General features: G+C 49.3%; 1 protein-coding gene across 7 annotated transcripts in view; it reads right to left on the reverse strand.

Moving 5' to 3' along the window:
• Positions 1–325: 325 nt before the first annotated feature.
• Positions 326–26,723, reverse strand: part of PIK3CD (phosphatidylinositol-4,5-bisphosphate 3-kinase catalytic subunit delta) — a 40,123-nt gene continuing 13,725 nt past the window's right edge. Inside the window, exons 1-24 of one of the 7 annotated variants that reach the window (XM_061450135.1) lie at positions 25,503–25,627; positions 18,048–18,121; positions 17,716–17,879; positions 16,418–16,562; positions 15,727–15,956; positions 14,752–14,931; positions 13,982–14,131; positions 13,584–13,673; positions 12,704–12,925; positions 9,679–9,775; positions 9,166–9,296; positions 8,334–8,396; positions 7,952–8,119; positions 7,116–7,237; positions 6,822–6,965; positions 6,110–6,209; positions 5,395–5,573; positions 5,090–5,199; positions 4,407–4,485; positions 4,009–4,176; positions 3,137–3,260; positions 1,708–1,853; positions 1,326–1,458; positions 326–790 (exon numbers count right to left, since the gene is read on the reverse strand). In XM_061450135.1, the coding sequence (XP_061306119.1) occupies positions 653–790; positions 1,326–1,458; positions 1,708–1,853; positions 3,137–3,260; positions 4,009–4,176; positions 4,407–4,485; positions 5,090–5,199; positions 5,395–5,573; positions 6,110–6,209; positions 6,822–6,965; positions 7,116–7,237; positions 7,952–8,119; positions 8,334–8,396; positions 9,166–9,296; positions 9,679–9,775; positions 12,704–12,925; positions 13,584–13,673; positions 13,982–14,131; positions 14,752–14,931; positions 15,727–15,956; positions 16,418–16,562; positions 17,716–17,856 (3,060 nt within the window). In that variant the 5' untranslated portion in view covers positions 17,857–17,879; positions 18,048–18,121; positions 25,503–25,627 and the 3' untranslated portion in view covers positions 326–652. Of the gene's footprint in view, positions 791–1,325; positions 1,459–1,707; positions 1,854–3,136; positions 3,261–4,008; positions 4,177–4,406; positions 4,486–5,089; positions 5,200–5,394; positions 5,574–6,109; positions 6,210–6,821; positions 6,966–7,115; positions 7,238–7,951; positions 8,120–8,333; positions 8,397–9,165; positions 9,297–9,678; positions 9,776–12,703; positions 12,926–13,583; positions 13,674–13,981; positions 14,132–14,751; positions 14,932–15,726; positions 15,957–16,417; positions 16,647–17,715; positions 17,880–18,047; positions 18,122–25,075; positions 25,097–25,502; positions 25,628–26,723 lie in introns of those variants that run through there. The other 6 variants (XM_061450134.1, XM_061450129.1, XM_061450130.1 and 3 more) reach the window with 6 other exon arrangements.

The following is a 26,723-nucleotide window of genomic DNA, read 5'->3' on the forward strand; positions in this document are numbered from 1 at the left end:
GGCCAGCACAAGCCTATGCTGGTGGCATCAGCTTTTTGACAGCAATAGGTGAGTTCCAGTTCAGTTTCAGAACACTTTGGCCTCTGTAGCAGAGAGAAGGTAATACAACAACGTGGACATTTTTACGCTGTCACAACTCAGAATAAATCGATTGCTCCCAGTCAGCATCAGAGATGAGTTAAGCTGACCTACCTTGGTGTACACTGAAAGTTAATGCCTCTGAGAAGAGGGGCTATAGAATAAGAGCTACAGGGATAGTAGATTCTCAGTGCTCGGCTAATTTTTTTTAGGAAACAAATATACACATTAACACGGTGGAAGGATGTTACAAGTGCCTGAACTCTTCCATTAGAAGATGTATTTGAAGCTTAATGAGTTCTGAAGTGTACAGTACCTCTACCTACCTTTCACTGTATGCAGTGATTTTATTGCCTCATGTTTCTCCCTTCTCCCCAAAGACCTACAGCAGACACGATGATGTGGCTGGTGAAAGTCCAACACGTTTTCAGTCATGCAGCAATGGCTGATGTTGGGGAGCACAGGTCTGGGATCTTCAACATCCATCAGTCTTTAAGAAACCTGCCTGCAGTTGCTGGCCTCAGTGCAGGGATTACATTCTCTTGGAGCAGGGGTGCAGGCTGACGCTGCTGCTCTACTGTCTGTTGTTTTTGGACACGTTGTGTGCCAGCCAGTTCACTTTGGTTTTCCAGCTCTCCCGTAGGGCTTCGTTAAACTTTAGTCTGAAGTGCTTCAGTGCCTCCTCGTCTGTTTTCCCAAGAGCTAGGGAATCCTGAAGGGAAGAGGCAGAAATCAGCGTGGCCTCGCTGGAAGTGCAGCTGAACAGTTAACTACTAAAACGCTTACTCACTAAGAAATTACTCCATTGAAAGGAGCACTGTGTAGGACATGAGTAGCTGTTAATTGTTTTTAATAGTTACTGTAGTAACATGGTAAATAAATACATGCATCCTACACTTAGCACATTGTACAGAGCTCCTGTCTCAGCTGGCCAGAGCTAGGATGTTATCATTTTAAGAGGCAAGCTGGGAGCAGAAAATGGTACACAACCAACCAAAGAGCTCTGCCTCCTTCCCTGCAAGCTGGTTCTACAAGGTACCCGCTGCCTTTGTGCTGTAGGATCTGAGGTTATGTCCTCAGCGCCAGTATCTGGCATTTCTGATGTGCTGCACAGGGATGGTGGATGTCTACTCACCATTTTTGGAGCTCATTTGCTTCTCAGAGTGTTTCCTTTCACACTGAGCTCCTCACTGAGCTACAGCATCAGGTATTCAGTTTTAACTGAACCGGGGCTCTGCTTCTCTTACCTTTAGATACTGAATGTCTTTAGAGCAGCTGAGTTCTGGCAGGCCAGCAGCTTTCATCAGTGCAAACAAGTGCAGGAAGAGAAGCCCATGGCGCCTCAGAATCATGTAGGCTTTTTCACAATAACCCCTGAATCTGTTCAGAAAGGAAGGTGAGGGAAAGGGATGAACACTGCAAGCTCTCCCATTTCATAAAGCAAAGACTGTGTTAGAATGAGCCCTGCTGTCTGCACTGATGGCTGCCAAGCCCTTCCACCCTCTCTAATGGGTAAATAATTTATGTCCTTTCATGTGTACAGACAGCTATGGGGTACACAGAATGGGTGGAATTAAATTCCTGAAAACTGAGGGCTTTAAAAGCTGAAGTTTAACTGCTACCACTTACCTCTCAAACTTCTCATTGTTGTTAGTTTTGCCTTGCTGGATGACATGCACGAAGTCGTAGGTTAAGATGAAAGGAACTCGTTCTCTGTTAATACCAAATTTAGTCTTGAAGTTCCCCAAAAAGTGACCAAAATCAATGTGGAACAGCTATAAGTAGGGAAGAAAAGAACTGGTTTCAGAATAGCATCTGGTTTAGCTGATCAGTGTTGAGATCTCTTCAGTTACTGTAGTCAAGAGATACCACAGGATTTGAGGAGGCAGAAAAACGACCTCTCCCATGGCACTCCTTTGGGAAAAGACGCAGTATTTACTTGCCAAGCTGTTTTCTAGTGTAATTAGATGTTGGATAGGACAGGAAAGCTACTCATTTCTTCAATACTTTGGTATATGTGAAGAGATGGCTGGGTTTTCTAAAGCCTTAGCATGGCACGAGTAGAAGCAAAATAAGAACTGAAATGGGCAGCACAGCATGCTGGAAAAGATGTCCAGTTTCAAACTTACTACAGAATAGCACTTGCTCACCTAAGGCTTCTTCCCCTCTTGTCATCCTTTAAATACTAAGCACAGTGAAGCCATTGCAGCACCAGTGCAGTGATGGGAAGGAGGATCCTCTGCAGAACGCTGCACATTAAGGCAATTTGGGGGAGCAGCTGTAAGCTCCAGGTAACAAAACCCAAAGCTGAGCACTGCAGGGCATCAGCTCCCCCAAGTGGATAATAAGTGAGTCTGAACTGCCCTGCCGAGCACGTTTGAATGGGGAGAAGAGGCAGTCCTTTAGGCTTTGTGTAATTCCCAGTTAAGCAAGAAAGATGGCTTACACTTCCCCCTTTACCAAGCTATCAGTGATGCAGTTTAGTACATGTCCCTTTAACAATAGGCGTTCTCCTTTTCTTTTTCCTGGTTTTGCCCTTTGTTTTCCAAACTACAAGAAGATCCAAGCTGGTGGCTCTTCTTGTGGAACAGAGAAGGAATCAGTGCAGGGGTCAGTGGGAAATTGAAACCATGCTGATCACTTGCATTCATTTAAAAAACAAAGTAGTATTTTCCTAGGAGGAAGACTACAACTATATCAGCTCAGGTAAGTAACTGAGGATCTTACCTAGCAGCTACAAGCAATTTGTGACTCAGCTGAAGCCGAGTCTTCAGACTGGAAAGTGCAGTGCTTGAGCCTGCATCTGCACACAGGTCTCAGTGTAGTTTCAGAGTGGGTGTTAACAGCAGCAGGTGATGGCAGCAGTGCTTACAGAACTGGAATCCAAACTATAAAGCTGTATTTACCCTCTACTGGGAACATTTGTCCAGTCTGCCTCTCGACTGGGAGGTGAGGTATTCCCTTAGCATTAGGATTGCACTGGGATCTATCTGTCCATTACTAAGTAGCATCCCTGCCCCTCTTCCAGTACTTCCACAGCAGCATCCAGCCCCCATACCTGTCCCGTCTCCCGGATCATGATGTTGTCGCTGTGCCGATCACCGATCCCCAGCACGTAGGTTGCCACGCAGTACCCAGCGCAGGACAGAGTGAACTCCTCTATGGCTTGTTCCAGTGCATCGCTAAAGAGGACAGAAAGGCTGAATAGGAGCTGTACTTTGAGCCTCAGTGCTTCAGCCCTGGGAACGCTGTTTTTGCAGCTTCCCCCATGCAAACCTGCCCTGGGAATCATGTTTGAATTTGCAGAGGGCTCTCAGAGGCGGAGCTCCCATCCCTGCTTTACAAAAGCTGCAGTAGCAATGTCTAATTGGAGGGGTCCAGATAAGGTTGTATCCAAATCCTCAACAGAAAATGGGTTTGTTTCATTCAACCCAGTTAACTCATTTCTAGATCTCTACAGATCCAAAAGACAAAGTGGGCTCCCAGAATGATTCCTGTTGGTGCCTTGTTACCTGGGAATAGCACTGAGGTATCGCTACTGCCTATTTCTGTCTGTAGTAAACCCCCAAGCTACACAGCTCTTGTGCTGCTTGCTTTTTTCACCTCCCAGTTTTGGCATTATTCCTGCCCCTTTTCCAGCTGCCACCACATTGATCCTGTGACTTTATCCAGAAATAGTCAATGCCATGCTCAACATTTGGATTTGGATCAGCCTCTGGACAGTTCTACCTTAAGTTAGCAAAGAAAGACCAAAACAGCTTGCAAACAGTAACCCAATTGCCTCCATATCTGCTCATACAGATGTGCCAGGCAGTGCAGCAGCTGGATAGTGTAGGGCAGCTTGGAAATATGCATAACTGAAGAAGAAAACTGAGCAAAGCAGGAAGTGTCTCAAGCTGGAAGGAAGCAGTGCAAGGTAAGCCCACCTACCCCGGGTTCTTGGATTTCAGCCAGTTCAGCAGTGCATCCTTGTTGAAGGCTGCCGTGGCCACCATATTGCTCTTGTTCAGCTGGATGTTGGCGATGGTGTCTGACTGCATGACTACTTCTATCAGCCCAGTCTTGTCTCCTGTGGAGAGGCAGCCATAAGGGGTCATCCTGCAGAGATGAAAGAAACCCTTCCACTGAAATCTTGCCCAGAAGGGGGTTGTGCTGTCTTGTATAAGCTTTCCCTTGTCTGCCCTACATCTCTACCCCTCACACAAAACCTGACTAGCTACTCCCAGAACACTAAACGGACTCATCAGGGACAAAAGAGTTTGCAGACCAAATGGCCTTACCACTATGACATATAATTGCAGTAGGACAACTGCGTGCACATCACTCACCTCAGATCCAGGCCCTCCTGCTTCCACAGGATGTCCATCAACTGGATCATCTGCAGAGTCAGCATGTCCTGTCGAAGATCTGTGCAGCATTACAAGGGATAAAAGGGTCATGAGCACCTCCTGTTATCCCCTCCTCTTGTGCTCTTGCAAGGGGCACTTGTTCTGCCCCTGAAGCAGGCTGCTGGAGGTGTGATTGCTGCATGTGCCACTTGCTAGGTCTGGCTGTGAAAGAACAGCAGCAGCCAGCAATGTCTACTACTGCAGTAATAGCATAAAGGCACTGTTCTAGATGTCGTAACTCAGACATGATTCTACTAATGCAGGTAAACACTACTTCACTTTGCCAAAGCTCTTCCCATAGTCAGCGTACCACTTCAGAAAACATCTGTCTGGACACAACAGTGAGCAGCAGATGCTCCAGCCCTACGCAGCTTGCAATGCAGCAGCTCTTTCAGATCCCACATCAGGTTTCCTTTTACTGTGCAAAGGTGTCCAGCTACAGCTGGGCTAAAATCTCCAAGAGAAGGGCAGCAAATGAACTGTACAGGGGAGTTTTTATCTCCCCAGCTTACTGCCGACATTCAACCACGTTGATGGTCCTCATTTACACAACATCGGAACGGCCCACAGCTAGGCCCACTCACCCCAATAAATAGTTGGGACTATGAGGAACACAGACTCACCATCTCCATTTTTGAATATAATTCCCACTCCACCTCCACCTGTCTCTTCATTATTAAACACAATCCATAAAGGCTTCATTTTGGAGTCCATAAAGGTGCACTGATCCACACTAGAGCAAACAGAAACATCGCCACTGGAGCTGCTATCTATTAAACAAGCAGCCATCTAAGCTGCAAATGCAACAGCAAATGCTCACAGACTGGGGCCTTCCATGACAGAAGGGGACCTTGGGGTGAGAAGAAGCCCAGCCCTGGTGCTGAACAAAGCCTGCAGCGCAAGCGGAGGGATGCAGTAACTTCCTTACCACACTTCAGCGAGGATAATGTTGGGGTTCAGGGGGGACTGGAGGTGGGAAAGTGCTTCAAGGTAAGTTTCCTGCTTCATGCACACGTGCATCATCTCCTTGGTTTGAGGCTTGGTGGCCTTCAGAGAACTCGCTTTAACAAAGTCATTCAGAGCTTTCATCTTGTTGAGGGCTTCTCCCTGAAACAGGGGAGGGAAGGAACAGGGGTAACAAAGAGCTTAAAACCTATTAAAGTCTATTGTGAAATCCAAGCCTTGGGTCTATCTCTTGCCTCCTCTTCAACTTGGGGCAATTTCACACATTGCAACAAAACAGATTTAGTAGCATCTGCTTGATAGTCCATAATCAATAATGGATTGATTAGTACTCTGCTGGGCATAAATGCATTGCAAGGCAATGACTGCACCAGGGAAAATGGACATTATCAAGCACCAAAGGACTAGCACTGGCTAGAAAAGGGAGGATGAGTCCCTGCCCTTCAGTGCTTTGGGGTAGTTCCGGTTATGCAAAAGTGCCTTTCAAACCATTCTAGACACATAGTGTAGTTTGGGACACATGCAGCCAAGAGCTGAGTAAAGTCACATGTGATGGGGAGCACCAGGCTCTTAATAGGATGCGGCCAACCCAATATAGCAGTTGTAAGGCTTTCTTTGTATTGCCGATACCATTAAACTGGAAAAGGGAAGTCAGCCTCGTGGCTAAAAGCAGGTTTTACCTGTTTCATCAGGATTTTCATGTGGTGGGTGCTGCCTCTGCAGTATGCTTCCAGGATCAGGCCAAACCTCAAGGCAACTGCAGGAACGTGCATTTCTGACCTAGAGAAAGAAAGGAGAGTAGAGCAGTTCTGACTCACTGCAGTGAGTGACTAATTCTTCCATTCATGTCAGCACAAAGAGCAGGGGGAGAGAAGGGTGCAGAACATTGGCTGCTGTTTAGATTCTGTGTACTGCGGAGAGAAAATAATGCACCCACCCCAGTAGAAAAACCATTGCTCGAAGTGATGAGACATCGTTCTGGATGGCTACATTGCTAACCCCTCCTTTGAGGGCATTACTCAAGGACAGTTCAGAGCATATGGCTCAGAACTGGCAGGTGGCCACAGATGTCCACAGTAGATTTCACCACACAGGTGCCTGTATGCACATATATATGTATGTGTGTATATATATATATATATATATACACACACACACACACACATAAATACATATACACAAACATATATACATATATATTTTGGTAATGACAGTAAGGAGCTCCCACTAATGCTTTGGTGAAAGACCACAGCTGAAGGATAGCCAACAGCCTTTAAACAAGTATGTTTTCATCTATACATCCAGCCCTGCTTGCTGTCCCGCTTCCCAGAGCCGTGAGCAAACCAGTAAATGCTGGTTTCACTTGATTGATTCCCGAGGAAAAGCCTTTACCTCAGATGCCAGAAGAGGAAGTGGCCGATCTTGCGGTTGGATAACGCCCTGTCCAGCAGGAACTTGGTTAATTCACAGTCTAGGTAGGATTCATACTTGAGCACCTGGACAAGCTGTAGCAGGTATTGGAACACGTCGTGATCTCTGGGGAGAGAAAGGAAAAAGAGAACCTTATCAACACGTGTGCTTGCAGGAACTGTAAAGACAAGGCTGTCAGCCTTGTTCACAGTCCCCCTCAGCAGCCCTGCACAGAAATAGAAAGGGCTCTGCATATCCCTTGTGGATAACGCTTACGTCAGCTTCTTTAATGAGTTGACAGCAAAGGAGCCAACATAACGGTCAGGAAAGCTGAAATCCAGCAGCTCCAAGGCATTCAGGACAGGCAGCTCTGGCCAGGTCTGAAGCAGGGATATCATCTGCAAGGGGAAAAACAGCGAAAAAGGATCAAGGGTTTTATGGCAATAGACAGAAATCTAGAATTCTACTGCTGAAGAGCAGCGCCTTTGCAGGGGAGGGCACTATTTATAGATGCCTCAGAGCAAGTTTGCAGACACCAGGTCAAAACCCTCCAAACTTCCTAGCAAGGCAGACAGGAAGAGCCATCAAAGTCCACAGCAGGGTTACATTTGCTGTACCAGTTGGAATAAGCTCTTCGGGAAAAGGCACTGCTCTGCAGCATAATAATGTAGACTAGAAAGGGATCTTTAGACGGCCCTGTGAAAGCAAGGAGGGATGAGCAGCACAGACACCATCCCCAACTGATGTCTGATGTTCTCAGTGGAAGAGATTTACAGACCCCCTGAGGTAGCCAGTGCTGATCTCTCATGATCAGTTAAGAATGTCTCATCCAGATCCTATTTCTGCTCTGAATTAAGCAGATCTTTTCTTGCCTCCGGTTTCTAGAGGGGACAGCACAGAGCCAAGCAGAGCCAACCCTCAACTCAGCTGGGTACCACAGCATGCGTTCACAGTGGTTGAGAACAGAAAATCTTCCTCATCCTCAGTGATGCCAAACCTACCCGCACAGGGCACTGCAAAACATCCCCTGCTAAGGTGGCGTCCCAAACACAACAGAGCACTGCAGACACTGAAAGATGGACCAAAAAGGCTGCCAAGCCCAGCATCCTCACCTGGGCAACATCTTCATGCTTGTTCCACTTGGTGATGATGAGCAGCTTTGCCAAAGCTTGGGGGTACTGGTCGCGGATATCGTACCTCATCTTCCACACCAGGTCTTTCTCATGCTCATATAGCTCAGTGTGGCTTCTCCGCTCCAGGATCTCCTTCAGCTGCAGCTTCTGTTCATGAGAATCATAGGAAAGAGCTTACATGGGGCTCAGTCTCAACCCATAGGACTTGCTCAGCCTAGAGACCCCTATAGGGCTGGGGCATGACCCAGTTTGGTGAAAAAAACCCTGGTTGGGGGTAAGGTGGAAAGGTATAACTTGATCTGTGAAACCAGACTTGCACATAACCTGCACATGGCTGAAAAACTGGTGCCAGAAGACTCACCTCCTCGGGATCTTCTGCTGCAGCACCACGGGGTTGTTCTCCATTCTTCCCCAACTCCAGCAGCTGGGACACAAACAAAGAGTCTGAGAAAGGCTCCTCATTTCCTCTGTACTTTTAGCTCCCCATCACTTCAAGCATTTATGGTGTATTAGAGGTCAGCCACTTGCCACCTCTGGAGAAGGGAATTGCACCTCACAGCCCAAGTGCAGGTGATGTACTCAGCAGGACCCCGCTGCTCTGATGTGTAACCTAGCTGCCCATAGACCCCCCTTCCCTGGTAGTAACAAGGAGGAAGGGATGAGTCCTCTTCCCAAAGGGGACAGACCTGCACACCCATAGAGTTTGTGCACAGGGGCTCTGGGTCACTGAGCTCCCAGCTAACAGGAGTTGTTCCACATTCCTAGAACAGGCATGTGTTTGCCAAGCAGCCAGCACAGCCCAAGCCACCCTGCACATGGGCACAATCAATTAAAGCATCTGAGCCAGAACTTGCATCACAGGGGAGCATCTACGTCCTTGGCACAGCAAATCTCCTTCCTTTCCTGTAACAAGCAAGTTTCTTCTTCCACTTTAAGTGTCTGGCCAGAGGCAGTGACAGATGGAAAATCCCCATAGCCACACAGCATGTTATCACCCTGTGCTGAAAGGGAGGGAGCTCTCTACTTTCACTCATTTCCCCTTTATTCCTCTTCCTTCCTGCAGAGCCTAGTGCCGTCTGCAGCGTAAAGGCAGCTCAGTTAAGGGCATTTTATGAAGAAATGCTCATCTGTGATGAGGAATTCACAGCAAAGCTGGTGGATTTCTGTGCCTCCCAAAAAACCATGTCCCTTACCTGCTCAAACGATGGGTAATACACAGGATGCGATGCAACGCTGGGGAAGCAGATGACCAAGGCTGCTGCGCTTTCCGTGTTGGGGTTGCATTGTACCGTGCCCATGGGGTTTAGAAGTTCTCCTTTCTCATCTGAAAAGCAAAGTGCATAAACACATGAACCCAAATCTTCTGAAGCTCTGGTGCAGAAAGTAGAGCACAGACTGCTCCTCCCAGCTCTGTCATGGGCACTGCCCGGCCCTGAGCAGCTCACTTGACCTCCCACAAGTGAGGTGTATGTGACATCTTTAGGACAGGAGCAACCTCTTATACATGCAATACCAGGCAAACAAGGCCTTCAACTTGGTGGGGTTCTAGATGTCATCACAATATAGAGCAGCAATTGTACTGGGTCTGGTAGTGCAAACTGTTACGGGCCCTCCTACAACTGGACAGCAATACAGGATACAGGGCATCTGATCTTGTGATGGAAGCTAAAGACATAAAACAACAGTAGCTCTAGCTCTTGACATACCTGGAAAAGAGGACCACATGTGCAAGCAGCACTCCCCTGTTTTCAGCTGGTCCTTATAGTCAAAGAGCATGACATTCACCCAGGCGATAGGGCAGTCCTGCACAGCAAAGAAAGAAGCTCATTTGGGTGCTGTAGTTGCAAAAGCTGCATGAAGGGAATAGTTTTTAACAACAAAGTGAGATATCCCCATGTAAAGCAAAGCCAGGGATAAGAAGTTATATATTCTTGATCTTTTCCAAGTCTGCAGGATGCTACACAGAATGCTACAAGCAGGTAACTTCCCACTCAAGAGGTACCCCTTCACAAAAGACCTCCTGCAACGAATAGACCACCCCAGGTAGCCATGCCTGTATGCTTTCCTTTTAAGTTCTCCTAAAATCAGAGTACGAGAGGTCATCAGATTCAGATATTTGTCTTTTGTGTAGTGCTACATGGCACCAAACACTCCTCTCAAATATGTCTAAAACTTCTTCATTTTCCAAGGCTGAAGAGTATCAAAGTTGCCTGTAAGGCATTGCAGCTCTACACTCCATATTCGAAGGAGCTATGGCATATACTTCATATATTTCACAGTCTGAAAGGAGACCAACCTTAACTTTGAAGCAGGGAACACAGTGTTAGCATGACTTCAGAACACTAGGCAAGGAACACCAGATACATCTGATAATGGGAAGAACAGCCTTGGCTACTCTGTACAGTAATAAACACCATCTATACAACCCAAAGACTCCAGCAAGTGACTAGGACATGGCTGAGAAGAGCCTGTCTCCCTGCCATCAGGGCAGACAGATGTGTTCCACAAATGACCTAAGGTTTCCTGCAGCCAGGCTCCCCAAATGGAACAGTTTACTTCATATAAGGGTTCAAGGAAACCTTCAAGGAGGTTTCAGCAACACCAGCAATTCACTCAGTTGCTCAGAAAACACCAAGGCTTAAGCAGACCTCAGCACAGAAACTGGCTTGCAAAGAGCTTGTGAGGCAAAACAGTAGCGAGAGGCACCCCCAAAGAGGGGAATATTTGACAGGAACCCCAGTGACACATCCTTTTGTTCCACTGAGACATTCCACATCGTTCTCGCCCCAAAGGACGTGGTGGAGGTAGCAAAGTCAGCATTTCCCTCTAATGCAACAGAACTAATCCCTTTCCCAGCAGCCTCTCACAAACCTCTGAGCTGATGCGATAGTGAAATCCCATTTGACATATCAGCCTCTAGATCATAGGGAAAAGCCAAACAAAACACCACCAGCAATAACCTTTTCTCACAGAGCAAGTGACATCAAACCACAGCACAGAGCCTGCCAAAACACAAGGCAAGATTTCTGGTGGATTAAGTCCAGCAAAGCAACGCTTCAGCACTGTAAGGACAGAAATATCTCCTGCATGACTTACAGAAACACTGAGCCAACCCTCTGGGTGACATTAACCCTCTGACTCATCCCAGTCAGCCGGCAAGAGGGCCTGTTGTTGTGGTAGTGAATGATTTAGTCCCACCTATCTGCTCCACACACACAAACAACGGGCATGTAACGAACCCTGGGTTCTGTAAGCAAAGCAAGCAAACAGATTATTCATCAAACACAAAAATCAGGGTGTGCTCTGGCTGCAACCTCCTCTCACCAACCATTTCAAATGGGATCTGGCACCTCACTCATTGCTGCGGCTGCCCATGTGGAAAAATCACAGCAAACACCGAGTTTATATGAAGAGCTCACCAGAATTCATCCATCTCTCCCCAGTACCAGACCCCACGTGAACAAAACCCTCATCACAACCCCGCTAACCAGGCTGTGTTTTGTCAATCAGAACAGCAAGATTTCCTTCTGGCTGCTTCAAACCTGGAAATGGTTCCAGTGTGACCACAGAAACGCAGGCTCTGGATGAATCAGATATTCTGCTCAACAAAAGCCGCCAGCAGGAGCCGGGGCTCTGCTATTCTGAAGGGAGAAAACAACAGTAAAAGGGTTGATCCTGGTGCTGGCCTCAGAATGTTTCCCAGTCTGAAGTCTCCAACCCAGCAATCGGTTCACTCAAGCAGGACCCGTGGGTTGCCTGTTGCTCCCCAGACATTAATGCACTGTAACCCTGAGAACCCTATTGATGTGAGCACAACAAAGCTCAGTGAACCCTTCAGCAGAGAAAAGGAGCTAGCAGAACTGAGACTTGAAAAGCTGTGTTTGCATTTGTCAGCGCCTCCTTTCTCTGCGCTCTAGTAAGGATGGCATGACTAACCCCCTCTTTAAAGCATGGAAACAGTGGTTTTGTGGCTGCAAAACCAATAATATTCAGAGGGACAAATGGATTTATTGCTCTTGGAGAAAACTCTTCAAGGCATCATGCTTAACACTGGGAAACCAGTGACTCAGTTACAGGCTACGCTTAGATCTACTTTTCGTTACTGAATTATTAATGAACTACAAGTTTTGGAAGAGAGATGAGGAAAGTGAGAAATATCGCTACATCTCTGATTCAGAAGCTCAAAACAAGAGCTTCCAAAGAGATTTAACACTTTCTGGCCTCAGTTTGCAGCATCTTGCTGCTGTAACCTTGAAAATTCAAGGTTAGATGCACTGCCATTCTATCTCTCCTAAAAGCTGTGCTGTAACCAGTTTCTACATTCCTCATTTTCTTCCCCTTTCTTAACTGTTAACTTACCCCATGGGGGATGTGGATGAAAGACCTTCCTAGAAAGAAGATGCAACACAGACGATGGTTTAAGCTAACTACAAAACAAGGAAGTTGCGGAACAGCAACAGAGACACTGACACAAACGATTCCTCTTTATGTGCATTCAGATGCTGGGTATGTTTCTTAATGGTCTTTCTGGACAAGAAACTACATTTAAACAACCCTTCCTACAAGCAGCCACTCCTCAGTTTCCTGCTCCTGTTGAAGAAGTTACTGGCAATCACTGCGTAAGGCCTTTTATTAATGAAGTCTTATTCTGAAAGCAGAAGGCATCTGGTTCAGAATGGTGCCCTCCAGCACCGGCAAACCTGGCTCAGCACCACGCTGGCTTCTACTTACAGCTTTCTTGGACTTCTTCTTGGTGGAACGCGCCTTCTTTGCCTTCTCAATGACAGCATAGAGGGCAAAGCAGAGCCGCGCCATGCGGGGAAGGTCACAGATGTTGATGTCAAAATCCAGCCTCTGCTGCCACACGGGCTCCGAGCACACGTTCACTTCCGAGCTTGACACCGTCTTGCACAGCATCTCATTGCCATGAAAGAGCCCTGCTTGCACCACCAGCTGAGGGAAGGAGAAAGAGGAGAACGCCATGAACCCGCAGGGACTTGATTTGTTTGCTGAAGATACATGATCAGAAGAGCTGCAAAACGGTGGGGCACCGGGCAGAAGAGATGACTGATTGCCTGTTTCGTTATAAAGCCTTGCCCTGCATGTGAGATATTCTTGCCCCGTTTCCTTCCTTTCCCTAGGGGCAGCCATTCCCTTCCCCTTCTCCTCATTCACCTGCTTCCCCTTCATGGCAGACATCCTGCAAATCCCAGGGCTTTACTGCCTCTTGCCTTCTGCCTTAATGTCCCCTGCCAGAACCTCTCCCATCACTCTCTCAGAGCTCAACTTCCCCTCCCCTGCTCTTTGCAGACCTCCCTGCCCCTCCATGCCACTGTCAAGCAACGCTCCCACAGGGCAGCAGCTCTGTTTGCTACTCCCCTTTTGGCAGGGGAGTGTTCCTAAGAACACACTGCTGGGCTGCTGGCTCCCAACTTCCCTTCCCCTTCCTGTTGTGCTGCAGTTCAGAAACTGCCCAAAGGCTGAAGGAAGCATAAGGGAGGATCACATGAGACCAAGCTGTGGGCCCCTGCTTTCCTCACCACACAAACAAGGGATGTGGCTGGGAAAGCCAGGACACAAAACCAAAACTCCAAGGTGAGCAGGTACCTACCTTCATCCCCTCATCTGCATTGACCTTGCTGCCTTGCACCAGCTGGATGTAGAACGACTGCTCCAAGGACCACAGAGAACCATAGTTTGGCTGGGAAGAGAAAAGGGTTCCTCCAATCAGGAATAAGTGCAATAAAGGCTTCTCAAGCCAGCACCAGACCTCATCTCCCATCCCATGCTCTTTGCTCCGACAGAAAAGAGCACTGCATTGCAGGCGGGCAGCATGAGGTCTGTGGCACCCAGGGAAGCTGCAGAGGGAGGTGGAAGGGTGATTGGGAATCCCTGGCTCTTAGACCCTAGTCAGGAACCTGTCCTGAGGAGGGCAGGGAGAACCAGCTGCTGTTCCCACACAAGATCAGCATCTCCATCAGGGGATGAGTTGAGGATGCCCCCTGTTACCTTCTTCTTGGGGAGCGGGGGGGGCTTGGCAGCAGTCTTGGGGGGGCTGGTGATACAGTTGGTTTGCTCATCTCTCATGGCAATGATAGTGGAGGAGTGTACCATGGTCAGATGGGGCGTCAGGCCTCGGTGCAGGCAGCTGCGAATGTACTGCAAAGAGAGGGCAGAGTCAGCAGGGATGAAACGGAGCCAGGCGAGAGCAGGCAGCAAATCAGAACTGGCTGGAGCACAAAGCAGGTGGAAGGAGCAAGGAAAGGACACAGCAATAACCAAAAATCAGTTTTAATTTATCCCCTCTTGGCTTCATAAACCTCACTGGACTCATGTTGCCAGAACTGAGAATATGAAGTGCCTTTTATAGCTGGCATTTCATCAACTGACTCAAATGGCTGCATTAAGGGAAAACACTGAGGAGGATCCAGCACTCCCAACAGCAGTTTGCCTTGCCAGGGGAACACAGCATACAGCATTACTTGCCCAGCTTTCAGAAAGAGAACCCCAGCTCACCAAGCAAGCAAGCAGACATTTCTAGAACCACAGTCTGTAAATGCATTTACACAGCACTTGGTAGCCAGGGACAGGATTAGATCATTAGCCCCCAAAAGCATATGGGTCTGTTAGGCTGTTCGAAGCATCCCTTGCCTTAAGTAGCATCCAAGTCCTGCCATTGTTGTGCTGCATTCCTGTAAACAGCACTGCCTCCTTGGGTTGGAGGATACCCTCCCAGCAATAGGAACAGGCTCCTTGACAAAGCAAGACACGAGGCTCACCTGGAACTGGTACAGGGGGTAGTTCCCATAGAGGTATTCACATTTCCCATTCACCTGCAGGGTGTAGTCCTCTGGCTTCTCCACTGTCTCATGGCGGAAGACAGTAGCCTGCTTCTTGATAGCATAGCTCATTAACGTGATGGGGAACTCATTTGGGGAGATCTGGAAAGTGAAGCTCTCCTGCAATACCAACAGCACAGCACACACTGTCAAACACCAGCAAAGGGCTGAAACCAGCTCAAGGAGCAGCAGTAGCTCGGCAGGTAGGTGACAACATTCCTGTTACCGACAATAAAGAGAAGGGTAGGAAGGCAGAATCACACACACACAATCAGCAAACAAGCAGGGATATTTGTCTAACTGGGCAGGAGCATCTTTCAGCAGCACAACCACAAGACTGGAAATCAGGAGCTTTGAGTCCAGTTTAAGCGGCATCACTGGTTCATGTGGTTGCCAGTCATTAAAAATCATCCCACTGCCACTCCACCAGCAAAGGCAGAGGGTGGCTGAGGTCACCACGCTCAAACACACTGCTCTGGAAAGCCCTTCTCCCATAGGGGTGACTCCTGCTTCACACCCAGGCGCAACATGCAGGAACAACGCTAACCCAAGGGTAGCAGGCAAGAACAGGGACTGATGCCTGCAAGCAGTATATGCTGATCATGAGCTGAGCAGACTCTTGGGTTCAAAAGGAAAGGCATCCATTGGGTTCTATGCTCCCTTCCTACCCTAAAAGCTTTCCACCACATGGACATGCAGCAACCTCAGCTACCAGCTCACCAGTACACCCAATGAAGGGGAACAGCTCTTTCATCTGTAGGCTCAGAGTCTCCCTCCCAGCCATCTCCACAGGAGAATGAAGATGAACACTGACCACATGGAAGCAATGTCCATGCACGCATTATTCTGCCTCCAAATGCTCAAAAGGAAGGCACAACCCAGTTAAACATGGCCATAGAAAAGACCGTGCTTTACCCCTCCAGACTGGAACTTGACATTGACAAAAATGTTCTTGGTGGGGATATGGAGAGGGCCAGTGCCAGGGCCTTTGGCCATGGGCTCCAGCTGCAAGGGGAAGTTGTACTCCATCCAAGCTGCCCAGCTGAGCTGCTGCCGCTTCGCTGCTCTCTCCTCGCAGAACTGGCACATTTTGGCACGGAAATCATTCACCTCTGGATCCTGCACCGAGTCAAACTCATGCAAACCTACGTGGAGAGTAGAGAGAAAGGCAAAATAAGCATCTGCACCCAACGGTGATCAAGTGTCTGTGACAGTCTTCCTGAGCACATGCTCAAAGTCTGGCCAAAAGAAGTCAGCCAAGCTATGAGCAATTGCTTATTTACTGTGTGCAAATGTACCCAATTGCCATAGCCCTCTGCCAGCAGGACACACCACAGAATCACTATGGCTGGAAGGGACCTCTGGAGATCATCCAGGCCAACCCCCTGCCAAGGCAGGATCACCCAGAGCAGGTTACACAGGAACGTGTCCAGGTGGGTTTGGGATGTCTCCAGAGAGGGAGACTACAGCCTCCCTGGGCAGCCTGTGCCAGGGCTCTGCACACACACGCTGTTCTCCTCCATCAGTATTCCACACGTAGCAAGGGTTTCTGGGGTAGAACCGTGTTCCAACACCCCCGCCACGCTCCTGGTGATGGGGAACTGACCTTTCCCAATGAGCAGGCTGATCTGGGAGTTAATAACCTTCTTGACTCTGTCTCCTTCCCGAGCCACGAGCCGCAGCACCGGCAGGAAGGGTTGGATGTCACAAAGCCGCCGCTGCTCGTCCTCCAGCTCCTGCTGCTCTGCTGTCTGGTTGATGCACGTGAAGACATAGGCCTCAGGATCACTGAGCATATGGTACAGCGGCTCATACTGAGCATGCTTCCACACCACCTGGGCCAGAGCAACAGCAGGGTGAAACTACCGCTGCACTGCCAGGACATCACCCTCCTCCTCCTCATCCTAAGGGTCTTTTCCAACCTCAATGACTCTGATCGCCCCACAACCTCATTCCCTCGAGGTACACCCTTTGGTGAAGGCAATGAACAGCCAAACCTTCCCACAGCATTCCTGGAGCTGCAATCACAGGCTGCTTTTCAGCCAAGTCTGGTGACTTCAACTCATGCTAAAGCGCTGGGTAGATTTATCTGCAAGTGCCTTTAACTGACTTCTTTTCATGCTTGCCATTTGTTTCAGGCAAAGTAAATCCTTCAACCCCAGGATTTCAGTATCCTCCACCTGAATATCTCACTGTAAGTACTGGCTGACTGCTGGCCTTGTGAACTAGAGGTACTGCTCCCACTGGAAGCAAAACTCAGTTAAATAACTTGCCCCCAGTAACATGAAATCAATGACAAGACCCAAGAACCCTTCCTTCACTCCCAGGGGATGGCACTTCCACACCACACACTCCATTTCTTCACTCTCATCCTAAATGCCTCCTATAGGAGACAGGACTCCTGAGTAGACAGCCTCTGTTCTGGCCCAGTGCCTATTCTGGCTGTGAAACACAGACCTGTAACTTAACAGCTAGAACCAGTCAGCTCCAGTTATGGGGTTTTAGGCTGGTTTGGGTTTGTTGTTTTTTTTTTTACCTGAAAACTGCAGCACAAGAAAACCTGGAATAATCTGGCACTGTGCTTCTGTCCCTTGTGATCTGTGACTCATCCAGGCCAGCCTGCTGCTGCTGCTGCAGAGAAAACCTTTCCCACTGTTTTCCTTCACTCTCCCCTAACACAGCCCATGGAAACAAGGAGGCAGCTACATTTCATTTACACATGCTTTCACTACGGCTTTTTATTCCTCAAAGAACACTAAGTAAAATCCCCCCTATGATTCCCATTCCCAATTTTCAGTATTCATTTTCTGTGAGCTGGCATCCTGAATACTTTGAGTCAGTCCAGCATCTGTATTTGACTACTTGGAGACTACTGCAGATAAGACTGTGAAACAAGGCTGTTACCTGCTTGATGGTGCCCAAGCTGGCATTGCAGGACACAGAGAGGTTTAAATATATGCCTGTGGGCAGCAGAAAATCCACCTGGATGTTTTGGTTCTCCCCCTTGGACCAGAATTCCATAGGGCAGTAAATGCCTGGGGGCATCCTGCTCACTTCTTAGCTACCACCTGCAAGAAAAGGGAACAAGGTCTGTAGCTGTTGACTACATAATAACTCTGGGATTAACACCTACATCTGACAGAGAAATTAAAGAAGTATTTTCAGTTGAGAACAAAGCACTTGTCCCAATAAGCTCATCTACAACCCGTCAGCCAACACAAACAGTAAGTCCCTACCCCTGGCTTGGTAGGGCAGTCCTCAGGCCACATGCTCCAAGCTCCACTTTGTTTTTCCAGAGCTCAGTTCCAGTCTGCAAGAGGGAGAAAGAGAGGTTGCTGGTTCCGAGTGTGCATTTTTATACACACAGATAATATTCCACTGTACGTCCCCCCCTCTACAAGTACAGGAAAAATACGTGAGGCTGAGGCAATCAAAATAGGTTTGTTAATTCCTTTTGCACCCTTTCACTTGCCAGGGCTCTACAATTCAACCTTAGACCATCCAAAGAACTCACAGAAGAGAAAAAGAACCTGAATGCTATCAGGTATAGACTTGGTTTCAAAGACAGGATAAGTGCAATGTGTGCACAGCTGAAACAAAAGGCACTGAACAGAAACCCATCGTACATTTGCTTTCTTAAAGACATGTAGCACCGCAGTCAAAGAAACCCTCACACTTCATCCATCTGCCCACTACAGCTGTATAAAACTCCTCTACCTGATAACAAGCAGCAGTGTGGTGTCCCCATACGCAGGAAGAGCTTGGACCTGTTAGCATTAGCCCCTAGCAAGAGACAGGTAAATGCTGTAACTAATCCCCTTCAACCACCCCAGCGGAGGAGCCAGCTCACCCAAATTCCCTCTCACTTACCAGCTTTTCCCCCAGGTCAGCAGAGAAACACAGCCTGGAGGGTTCTCACAGAGCCATGGTGGTAGCTGCTGTGGAAAGCAAGGCTTCAGCCTCCTGCCAGCCTGACTCTGCTGGGTCTAAATGCAGCCCTGCATGTGCCCCGAGCAATTCCGTGTCACTGCTCCTCACCCTGTGAAACCAGGACTGAATTTGCCCATTCCCAATTCAAAACACGGCTTTGCAGCTGCCCGTGTACAAACAGACAGCAATAAAGCAAGATGCTGCTGAAGGTTTGGGTCTCCCAAATCATGAAGCCCTGCTGGCAGCCCCGATGCTTCGGTACGACAAGAAGCCCAGCATCTTATCTGCTAGCCCCTGGGAGCACAGCACTTCCCCATCAGCACTGAGGTGAGGATTCCCAGAACTCTGAGCTGGGTTTTATCTGTCCCTCTTCCTCAGCGCACACGCTGTATCACACAGAGACCGGATACAGGGACCACAAAACCACCCATGTGCCTTAAGAAGGAGGGAAGTAAAAGGGGGAGGAGGCAGGGTTTACAAGTTTGAATAAAGCAAAACAAGCTGCTTCTGCTCAATAACAAACCCAGCAAGTTTCTAGAGATAGAATCATAGAATTATAGAATAGTTAGGGGTGGAAAGGACCTTAAGATCATCCAGTTCCAATCCCCTGCCACGGGAAGGGACACCTCACACTAAACCATCTCACCCAAGGCTCTGTCCAACCTGGCCTTAAACACTGCCAGGGATGGAGCATTCACAACCTCCCTGGGCAACCCATTCCAGTGCCTCACCACCCTCACAGGAAAGAATTTCCTCCTTAGATCCAATCTAAACTTCCCCTGTTTAAGTTTGAACCCATCATGCCTTGTCCTGTCACTACAGTCCCTAATGAAGAGTCCCTCCCCAGCATCCCTATAGCCCCCCTTCAGATACTGGAGGCTGCTATGAGGTCTCCACGCAGCCTTCTCTTATCCAGGCTGAACAGCCCCAACTTTCTCAGCCTGTCTTCATACAGGAGGTGCTCCAGCCCCTGATCATCTGCTCCCTCTGCCTTGCCCAATGGCATAAAAGCAGCAAACTACCATGACTCTGCTGAGCAGCAGAGATGGACACATGACAGTGACTGAACTGCTTCCTTCTGCTGAGGACTTCTACCTGGTGTCACACCCCATCAGATATAAAGTACCTATCTAAGCTATTAGCACTACAATGTCGAGGTCAGGTTGTCCAATACCTTATTTTCCCAAACTCACCGATTATCTCTCGAGGGATTTTTCCAACAGAACCTGGAGGGAATATGCCACAGGAAGGACAACTCGGCGCTCTGATGCTTTGTTTACCACGCTTTCCCCCTTCCCATTACTGAATTCAGGATGCTGCCAATTTTTAAAGGCCCCAGCATCCTCTCAGCCTTTCATCCTGGTGAGTAGATAGATTAACACTGAAAGTCCCACATTGTGGTAGGTACCTGTAGGGCTGGCAGCCTGAGGTCCAAGTTAATCAATCCCAAATTAACAGAAATCAGTTTACTGCACAACCTGCAGATCCCTCAGAGCAAGGGAGAGACAGAAGCTTTGGTTTCAGTAGGATGCAAACCCACAGAGCCAGCCTCAAGCAGGTACACAGGCTACCAAAGGCCCCTGCTTATCAACACCAGGCCACCCATTCTCTACAAGACCCCCCCAGTCCTCACTCATCTGCAATATACTACAAAGTATTCTTGCTGGAATACTTCCACATCCCCCCACCTATGACTTCCTATAATACTTCTTCCTCGCCCACAAGCCTCAGCTACTCATTCCCAGTGCTAGGCAGGAATACTGCTGAGGTCCAGTTCCAAGGATACCAGGCAGGGTAGCAGGGGCTGAGCACCAGAACAGACAACGAGAACACGCAAAGCTCTTGCTCTACAGCACATCCATACACGCCATACAAGAGAGATGGACCTCAAGACTGGGTGGCCCAAGTCACAACAATGAATACAGCCAAGCTAAAGACCTGGCCCTTGTGAAGGCCAAGTATGTTGTGAACTTCATTTAGCCCTAAACTGGAGGTATGCACAGCACATTTGGGGAAACCACAGGGCCTCAAACAGCTTCTTATTCATCTCATGCAGCAGTTTTCCTCTGCGTCTGCTTGTATACAAGCCTGACCCCAAAACTGCCCCGTGGTACATGCTTGCTTGGGCAGGACACTCAAGATCATGTGCTGTAAGGGCTGTCTACAAGGCATGCAATCGTGCTGACTCCAGGACAGGGAATTAGCAGGCAGGAGTTGCAGGGGCAGTGTCTTGTGGGCAGTGCTGCTGCCATAGCTGAGCACTTGAACACAAGGTGCAGGTTCCTCTATCTCTCTGGATAGGCAGGGCCCCAGCTGCCCTAAAGAGAGAACCCACTCTTCCCATCCCAGAGGGAGGCAGTAATGGAAGCTCTGTTCCCAAAAGCAGCGAGCACATGTGATGGGAACCTCAGATCCTGCTAAGGAAATGTGAGGAGTGACCAGCCCCAACCCAGTGGGAGAGCCCAGCAGCGGGACAAGCAGCGTGTGGACTGGCTGATGCACAGCATGGGCTGTGACTGAGGTCTGTGTGGGGCCACTACAGCTGCTGCTTTCAGCCTGCAGATAAACAAGCCCTCCAACTGCAGAGCACAGTGTTGCTTTGGACTTCTCTAAGCACATGAGGAAGAGAAATCATGCTGTCACATCACACAGGTCCCAAAGCACCAAGCACGCACCCAACAACCGATTTCCATGGGTCCAAACACAAAGCTGTTCCCCACAATTCCCAGAGAATCCAAGTGTACTCTCCTTTCCACATGTATTTCTGTTCTGTGGGGTGTTTTTGTGAGGGGAAAGTGAAAATCTGGGTACTACAGACTTTCTCAGGGAACTAGGAATAAAATGCACACGGACCCATTCCACACTGACCCTGCCTCTGCTACAGCAGCAGAACCTCATGGTAGTGGGTGACTGTTCCCTCAGTAATTTTGGGATATGGAGTCATATCCTAGAGGGACCATCAGGAAAGACGAGTCCGTTGGTACTAATCACTTCCTTACTGAGAGCTGTATGGACAATGAACCCACCTTACAATGCCCAGACCTGTTCATCACAGGGCAGCAAAAGAGGTGGAAGAAAATGACCATGAGGCAAAATTCCAGCTTTCAGATGAAGGCAAATCCTCAACTTCCTCTCCCTCCTTTGCCTCAATACATTATTCTGCAGGAAAGCTACAGACTGCTTTGCTTTCCCTAAGGTTTCCCCTGGCATTAATTAATGTGAAGTTATTAAACGTGCATCTTTAGTAAAGGGAAGAGATGGCCAAGGCAGAGTTGATATACACATGGGACTAGTCCCGGCACCAGCCTGCCAGGAGAGCACGCAAACTGTTCCTGGATGCCATATAACAAATACAGGCACACCACCAGTAATAGGATGTACCATATGCTTTGAGTTCACACACCCCGAGGAATAAATAATTGCACAGAAAGGCAAATCTATGCAGAGTGTAAGAGACACGTTTGAAATTACCCAGTCAGTATTTATCAAGCCAGCAGTCGACATAAACCACACTAACACAATTCTCCCCTTACAGAGTTATCAACCACAGCTCTGGTGTTTACAACACGCAACTTCTTGAGGGGAACAAGGACAGAGCTAAGCAGCAAGGTAGCACGATCACACACGGAGCTCTGCGAGGCTGCAGCATCAGGCAGACACGGAAGCTCCAACACCCACAAGCACATTACACAATTACTAAACCCAGCACTACAAAAACACCTTTCAAGCCGATAAGAAAGGAGTGATGTGTGCTGTGTGGGAGACAGCAGGAAGTCACCTTCATTCCAGGCATCAACTTAGCTGGAGGAGGAGAGCACAGGAATTCTGCTGCACACGTGCCTGACTTGTCTGAAGCACACAGCTGATACACATTTAGATCTGGATCAGCCCTCAGCTTTTGTAGGTGCAGTCCTACCTCAGTGAGTGTTCTAAAAGGGTTTTAAACTTGCTCACAGCACAAAAGAGGTCTGCTGTATGCTAGGGCATTGGAGCACTCACAGGCTGTAAAACTGACCTCCGAGAACAGACTGGAAAGCCTTCTGTAAAATACAGACCAGTGTCTCAGCTGTGCTGCTGGGCCATCACTGCTCTCGTCCAGTTCCTGTGACAGCGCTGCACCTCCAGCATAGGCCGAGTTGCAGCAGAGCTCTGATTGTCTCTGGTTCCTCCTTCAATGCATACACGACAAGCATAACAGTTGGTAGGAAAAGAGGAAGACCTCTTGAAAAGGTGTGGAGAAGCATTCAAGTACTGAACAACCCCCAAAATCGATATGTTGGGTGACATGGTTTAGTGTGAGGTGTCCCTGCCATGGCAGTGGGGTTGGAACAGGATGAACTTAAGGTCCCTTCCAACCCAAACCATTCTATGATTCTATAGCTTGTATCTTCAGGCTTCATTTCCTCAAGCCCTAGTTTAGAATACCCTAATCTCCTTTGCTTGGTTTAGCATAATAAGACTTCTACCAAATACAACAACCAAATAAAGGCTTTTGCATATTAACAGCTTCTATTCTGTACGTTGATCTCTCATATCCTGCCGCACTGCTTCATTCAGTCACTCACAGTAGTTTGATGTTTATCCAACTCTACATAATAGACACAGTCACATTGCTTTGATAATACCTTTTAGTAGAGATTTCTAAGCCCTCCATTAGTCACCTTTACTCCCTACTTTGCTTACACAAACCATTAGACTGAAGTAGACATACAATGGAATGTGCCCAGGATAACTGGGCAAGGGATGAAAACACACACAGCCAACTGCAGGCCTCTAAAGCACTAGAGAGCATCCTCTGCCCTACCAGAGGCGCTGATACAAACCAGCATTTACACACCAAAATGAGCATCTTCCCTGCATCAAGATATCAGTGGGGAACCATGGATTTTTCCACCTCCTAAGGAATTGCTCTAGCTATATGGAGACTACAAGGATCAGGCTTTGAAGAACCACTGGATCCAAATAATCCCTTGGCTTGTGCTTTTCCCTTTATGAAATAAAGGTTCCTTTACTTTGAGCATTTATGCTGCTCAATGCCTGCCTTACACATGCAGGCCCCATAAAACAGGCTCACAGAAAAGTAATGGGAAGCAGAAGTACGCTAATGTAATCTGAACTGGAGCTAACCTTGTTTGTGTGCAGTGCTGATGATGAAAGGGGTTGTCAGCAAGGGAAGAGATAGGAAAGCAGGACATAGACATTGTGATAAAACCAGGCTGTGGGGCTCCTGGCTCCAGAACGACTAGAGAAAGAGCATCAGAGTGATACAACATCATCCAAGCTCAGCAGCAACCACAAGTAATAGCCAGAGAGAGGGAAAGAGGAGCTCAGGCAAAAGCAGCTCAAGAGAAATGGAAATGCAAAGCCATACCTCATTCTGGAAACACAACAGTATCACTAGAGAGGGGCGGAGGAACCTCAGGGAGTAAGAAAAGCATCCAACAGGAGGGAGGCATAAAGAACCTTGCTTGGTAGAAACTTTCAAGCAGGCTTTTAGGCGAGTTTAACAGTCAATCAACTGCTTTCAGTATTGGCTGAGGAAGCATCTAGTGGAAAACAGCGTACTTGGTGGTTAAAACAAGAGCTTGAAACTGACAACTTGCAAGGTTCCATTGCTAACACTGACAACTGTTGGATGCACGACTTCAAACAACAACTGCGGTTCTGTTTTCTCATATGCACAAGTATATTTCACAAAGGATGCTGCAAGGCTTCAGTTCTGGCAAGGTGACTTGGGATCTCTGCGCTTTTGCTGTTACTGCTAGGACAGGCAGGGGCTGGGAGTTGGAGGGAGTTGTGATAAATGAAAGCTTCTAGCTGAAGAGGTCACTGAAATTTGTCTCTTTCAACTGCTCCCATGCGCGGACAAGACCAGAAACCCAAGTGCATCTTGCTGAGGAAAACAGAAAATAATCTGTTTCTAACGACCTTCCACTGCCACATTCAACTTCACTTCCAGGTTCCCGCCTCAAGCACATACAACACACCACACTTAGAGACTCTCTTTGGAGAAGTCTTCCTCAGGCCCTGCCAAAACAGACAATCCGAACCTAACCCACAGCAGTTACACACCCCTCTGTTAGCGACCGACCCAGGCAGCACAACTGCAATGTCAGTGCAGGTACGATGATGGCCAGATGTGGCCAGGCAAGCCAAACCCCTCATTGCAGTACCAAGGTGCCAAGCGCCAAACCCTTCAGGTAAACACCAGGCAGGAAGCCCAGCAGGACACGATCCCCCCTCCAGCAGCCCATGGGGCCGGTCAGCAGGATGACACGAGTGGCTACCATCCAATTCCTGGCCAAACCCAGACACATCACCGCCATCCACCCACCTTGGAAACGGAGAGGAGCGCTGCTGCAAGCATCTGTTCCTGCGGGGAGGGGGGGACACGGCTTCAAGGACTGACCCCCAAGGCAGCTAACCCCCCCCCCCCCCGAGCCTCCAAGCGCGCCGCACTCACACAGCAGCGCTGCTCCCCCCGAGGCACGCAGTTTGTTAAAGGAGCCGGGGCACTCACCGGGGCACACAGCACAGACACACACGTAGCGGGGGGACCGGGAGCACAGCGCGAACCGCGGGGACCCCGCCGGGGCCGGGCAGCGGCTCCCGGTGCCGCGGCAATGGGTGCGATGCGCCCCGGCCCGGTGTGGGGACCGGCGGCCGCTCCTGCCGGGCCCCGCTCCTCCTCCTCCTCCTCCCCGCAGCTGAGAGCTCCCCCCCCCGGTCCCAGCCACCACCCCCCCCGCCCCGGCGCTCACCTCCCTCCTCGCCCGCGGCGTCTCCCCCTCTCCGGCCCGGCCCCGCTGCCGCTGGTGCGGGCGGCACCGCCCCGGCATCGTCTGCAACGGGCCGCGGGAGCGCGCACCACCGCCCGGCCCCCCGGTACCCGCGCCCCGGGTACCCCGCGCCGCGCACATGGAGCCCCGCACTGCGCACCGCTGAGCCCGCAGCAGCCCCGCACTGCGCGCAGGGAGCCCCTGCACCGACCGCGCACCACTGACCCCGCGCTGCCTCTGCTGGCCCCGCACCGGTCCTTTCTGTCCCGAGCCCCGGTAACCGAACAGTAACACGCAGTAACCGTGCGGCAGGGACGCGGCACCGTGCTCCAGCACTGCAGCACCGCAGAGCAGTGACCCTCTGTCATCGTCACGCACAGGTCACCCCAGCTATGCACTGCACACCAGCGACCTGTGCAGCACTGGTTTAAGCAGCCCAGGGCAATGCAACAGCCCCAGGAGAATTTGCCTGGCAGGAAAGCACAGAAAATGGCCAAAGCTGCCACCATCCTGATGCAGCTGACATGGTGGATGTACCAGGGACACTCTGCTGGCAACACCAGACAACGGCTCCATTATTACCACAGTTGCAGGTCTAGCTATAGGACACGGTGCTGAAGACAGGCCCTAAATACATACATATGTATAAACCTAAACACAGAGGGGATTTAAAAGGGTTTGAGATTCACTCCATCCCTGGAAAGGGCTCCTTTGACAGCCTTGACCATGCACTTGTTTTTAATTCATCTGGGAAGTTTTGTGGAATAAATACCCTCTTTAAACTGCCAGAGGGCAGACTGAGCTGAGCTCTTAGGCAGAAGCTCTTCCCTGTGAGGGTGCTGAGGTGCTGGCACAGGGTGCCCAGAGAAGCTGTGGCTGCCCCATCCCTGGCAGTGCTCAAGGGCAGGTTGGACACAGGGGCTTGGAGCAAGCTGCTCTAGTGGAAGGTGTCGGTGCCCATGGCAGGGGGTTGGGAATGGGTAAGCTTTAAAGTCCCTTCTTTCCAAACCATTCTATGAGAGGGAAGATCCCAAGTCAAGGAGAGTCAAGTGATCTGGGGACGAGGAGAAACACCTCCAAGGCAGGCGAGGTGCCCGCAGGGCCCAAGGTAGAAGCACTAGGTTGTAACACTCCTGGTGTTCTCACTAGCACTATAGGAGAGGGGAACCCAGCACAGCTTCATCTGCTGGCAGACGCACAGGC

Source organism: Pezoporus flaviventris, unplaced genomic scaffold, assembly GCF_033815535.1.
Source record: "Pezoporus flaviventris isolate CSIRO_AGI_PZ_B2104156 unplaced genomic scaffold, CSIRO_AGI_Pfla_v1 ptg000009l, whole genome shotgun sequence".
Lineage (NCBI taxonomy): Eukaryota > Metazoa > Chordata > Aves > Psittaciformes > Psittacidae > Pezoporus > Pezoporus flaviventris.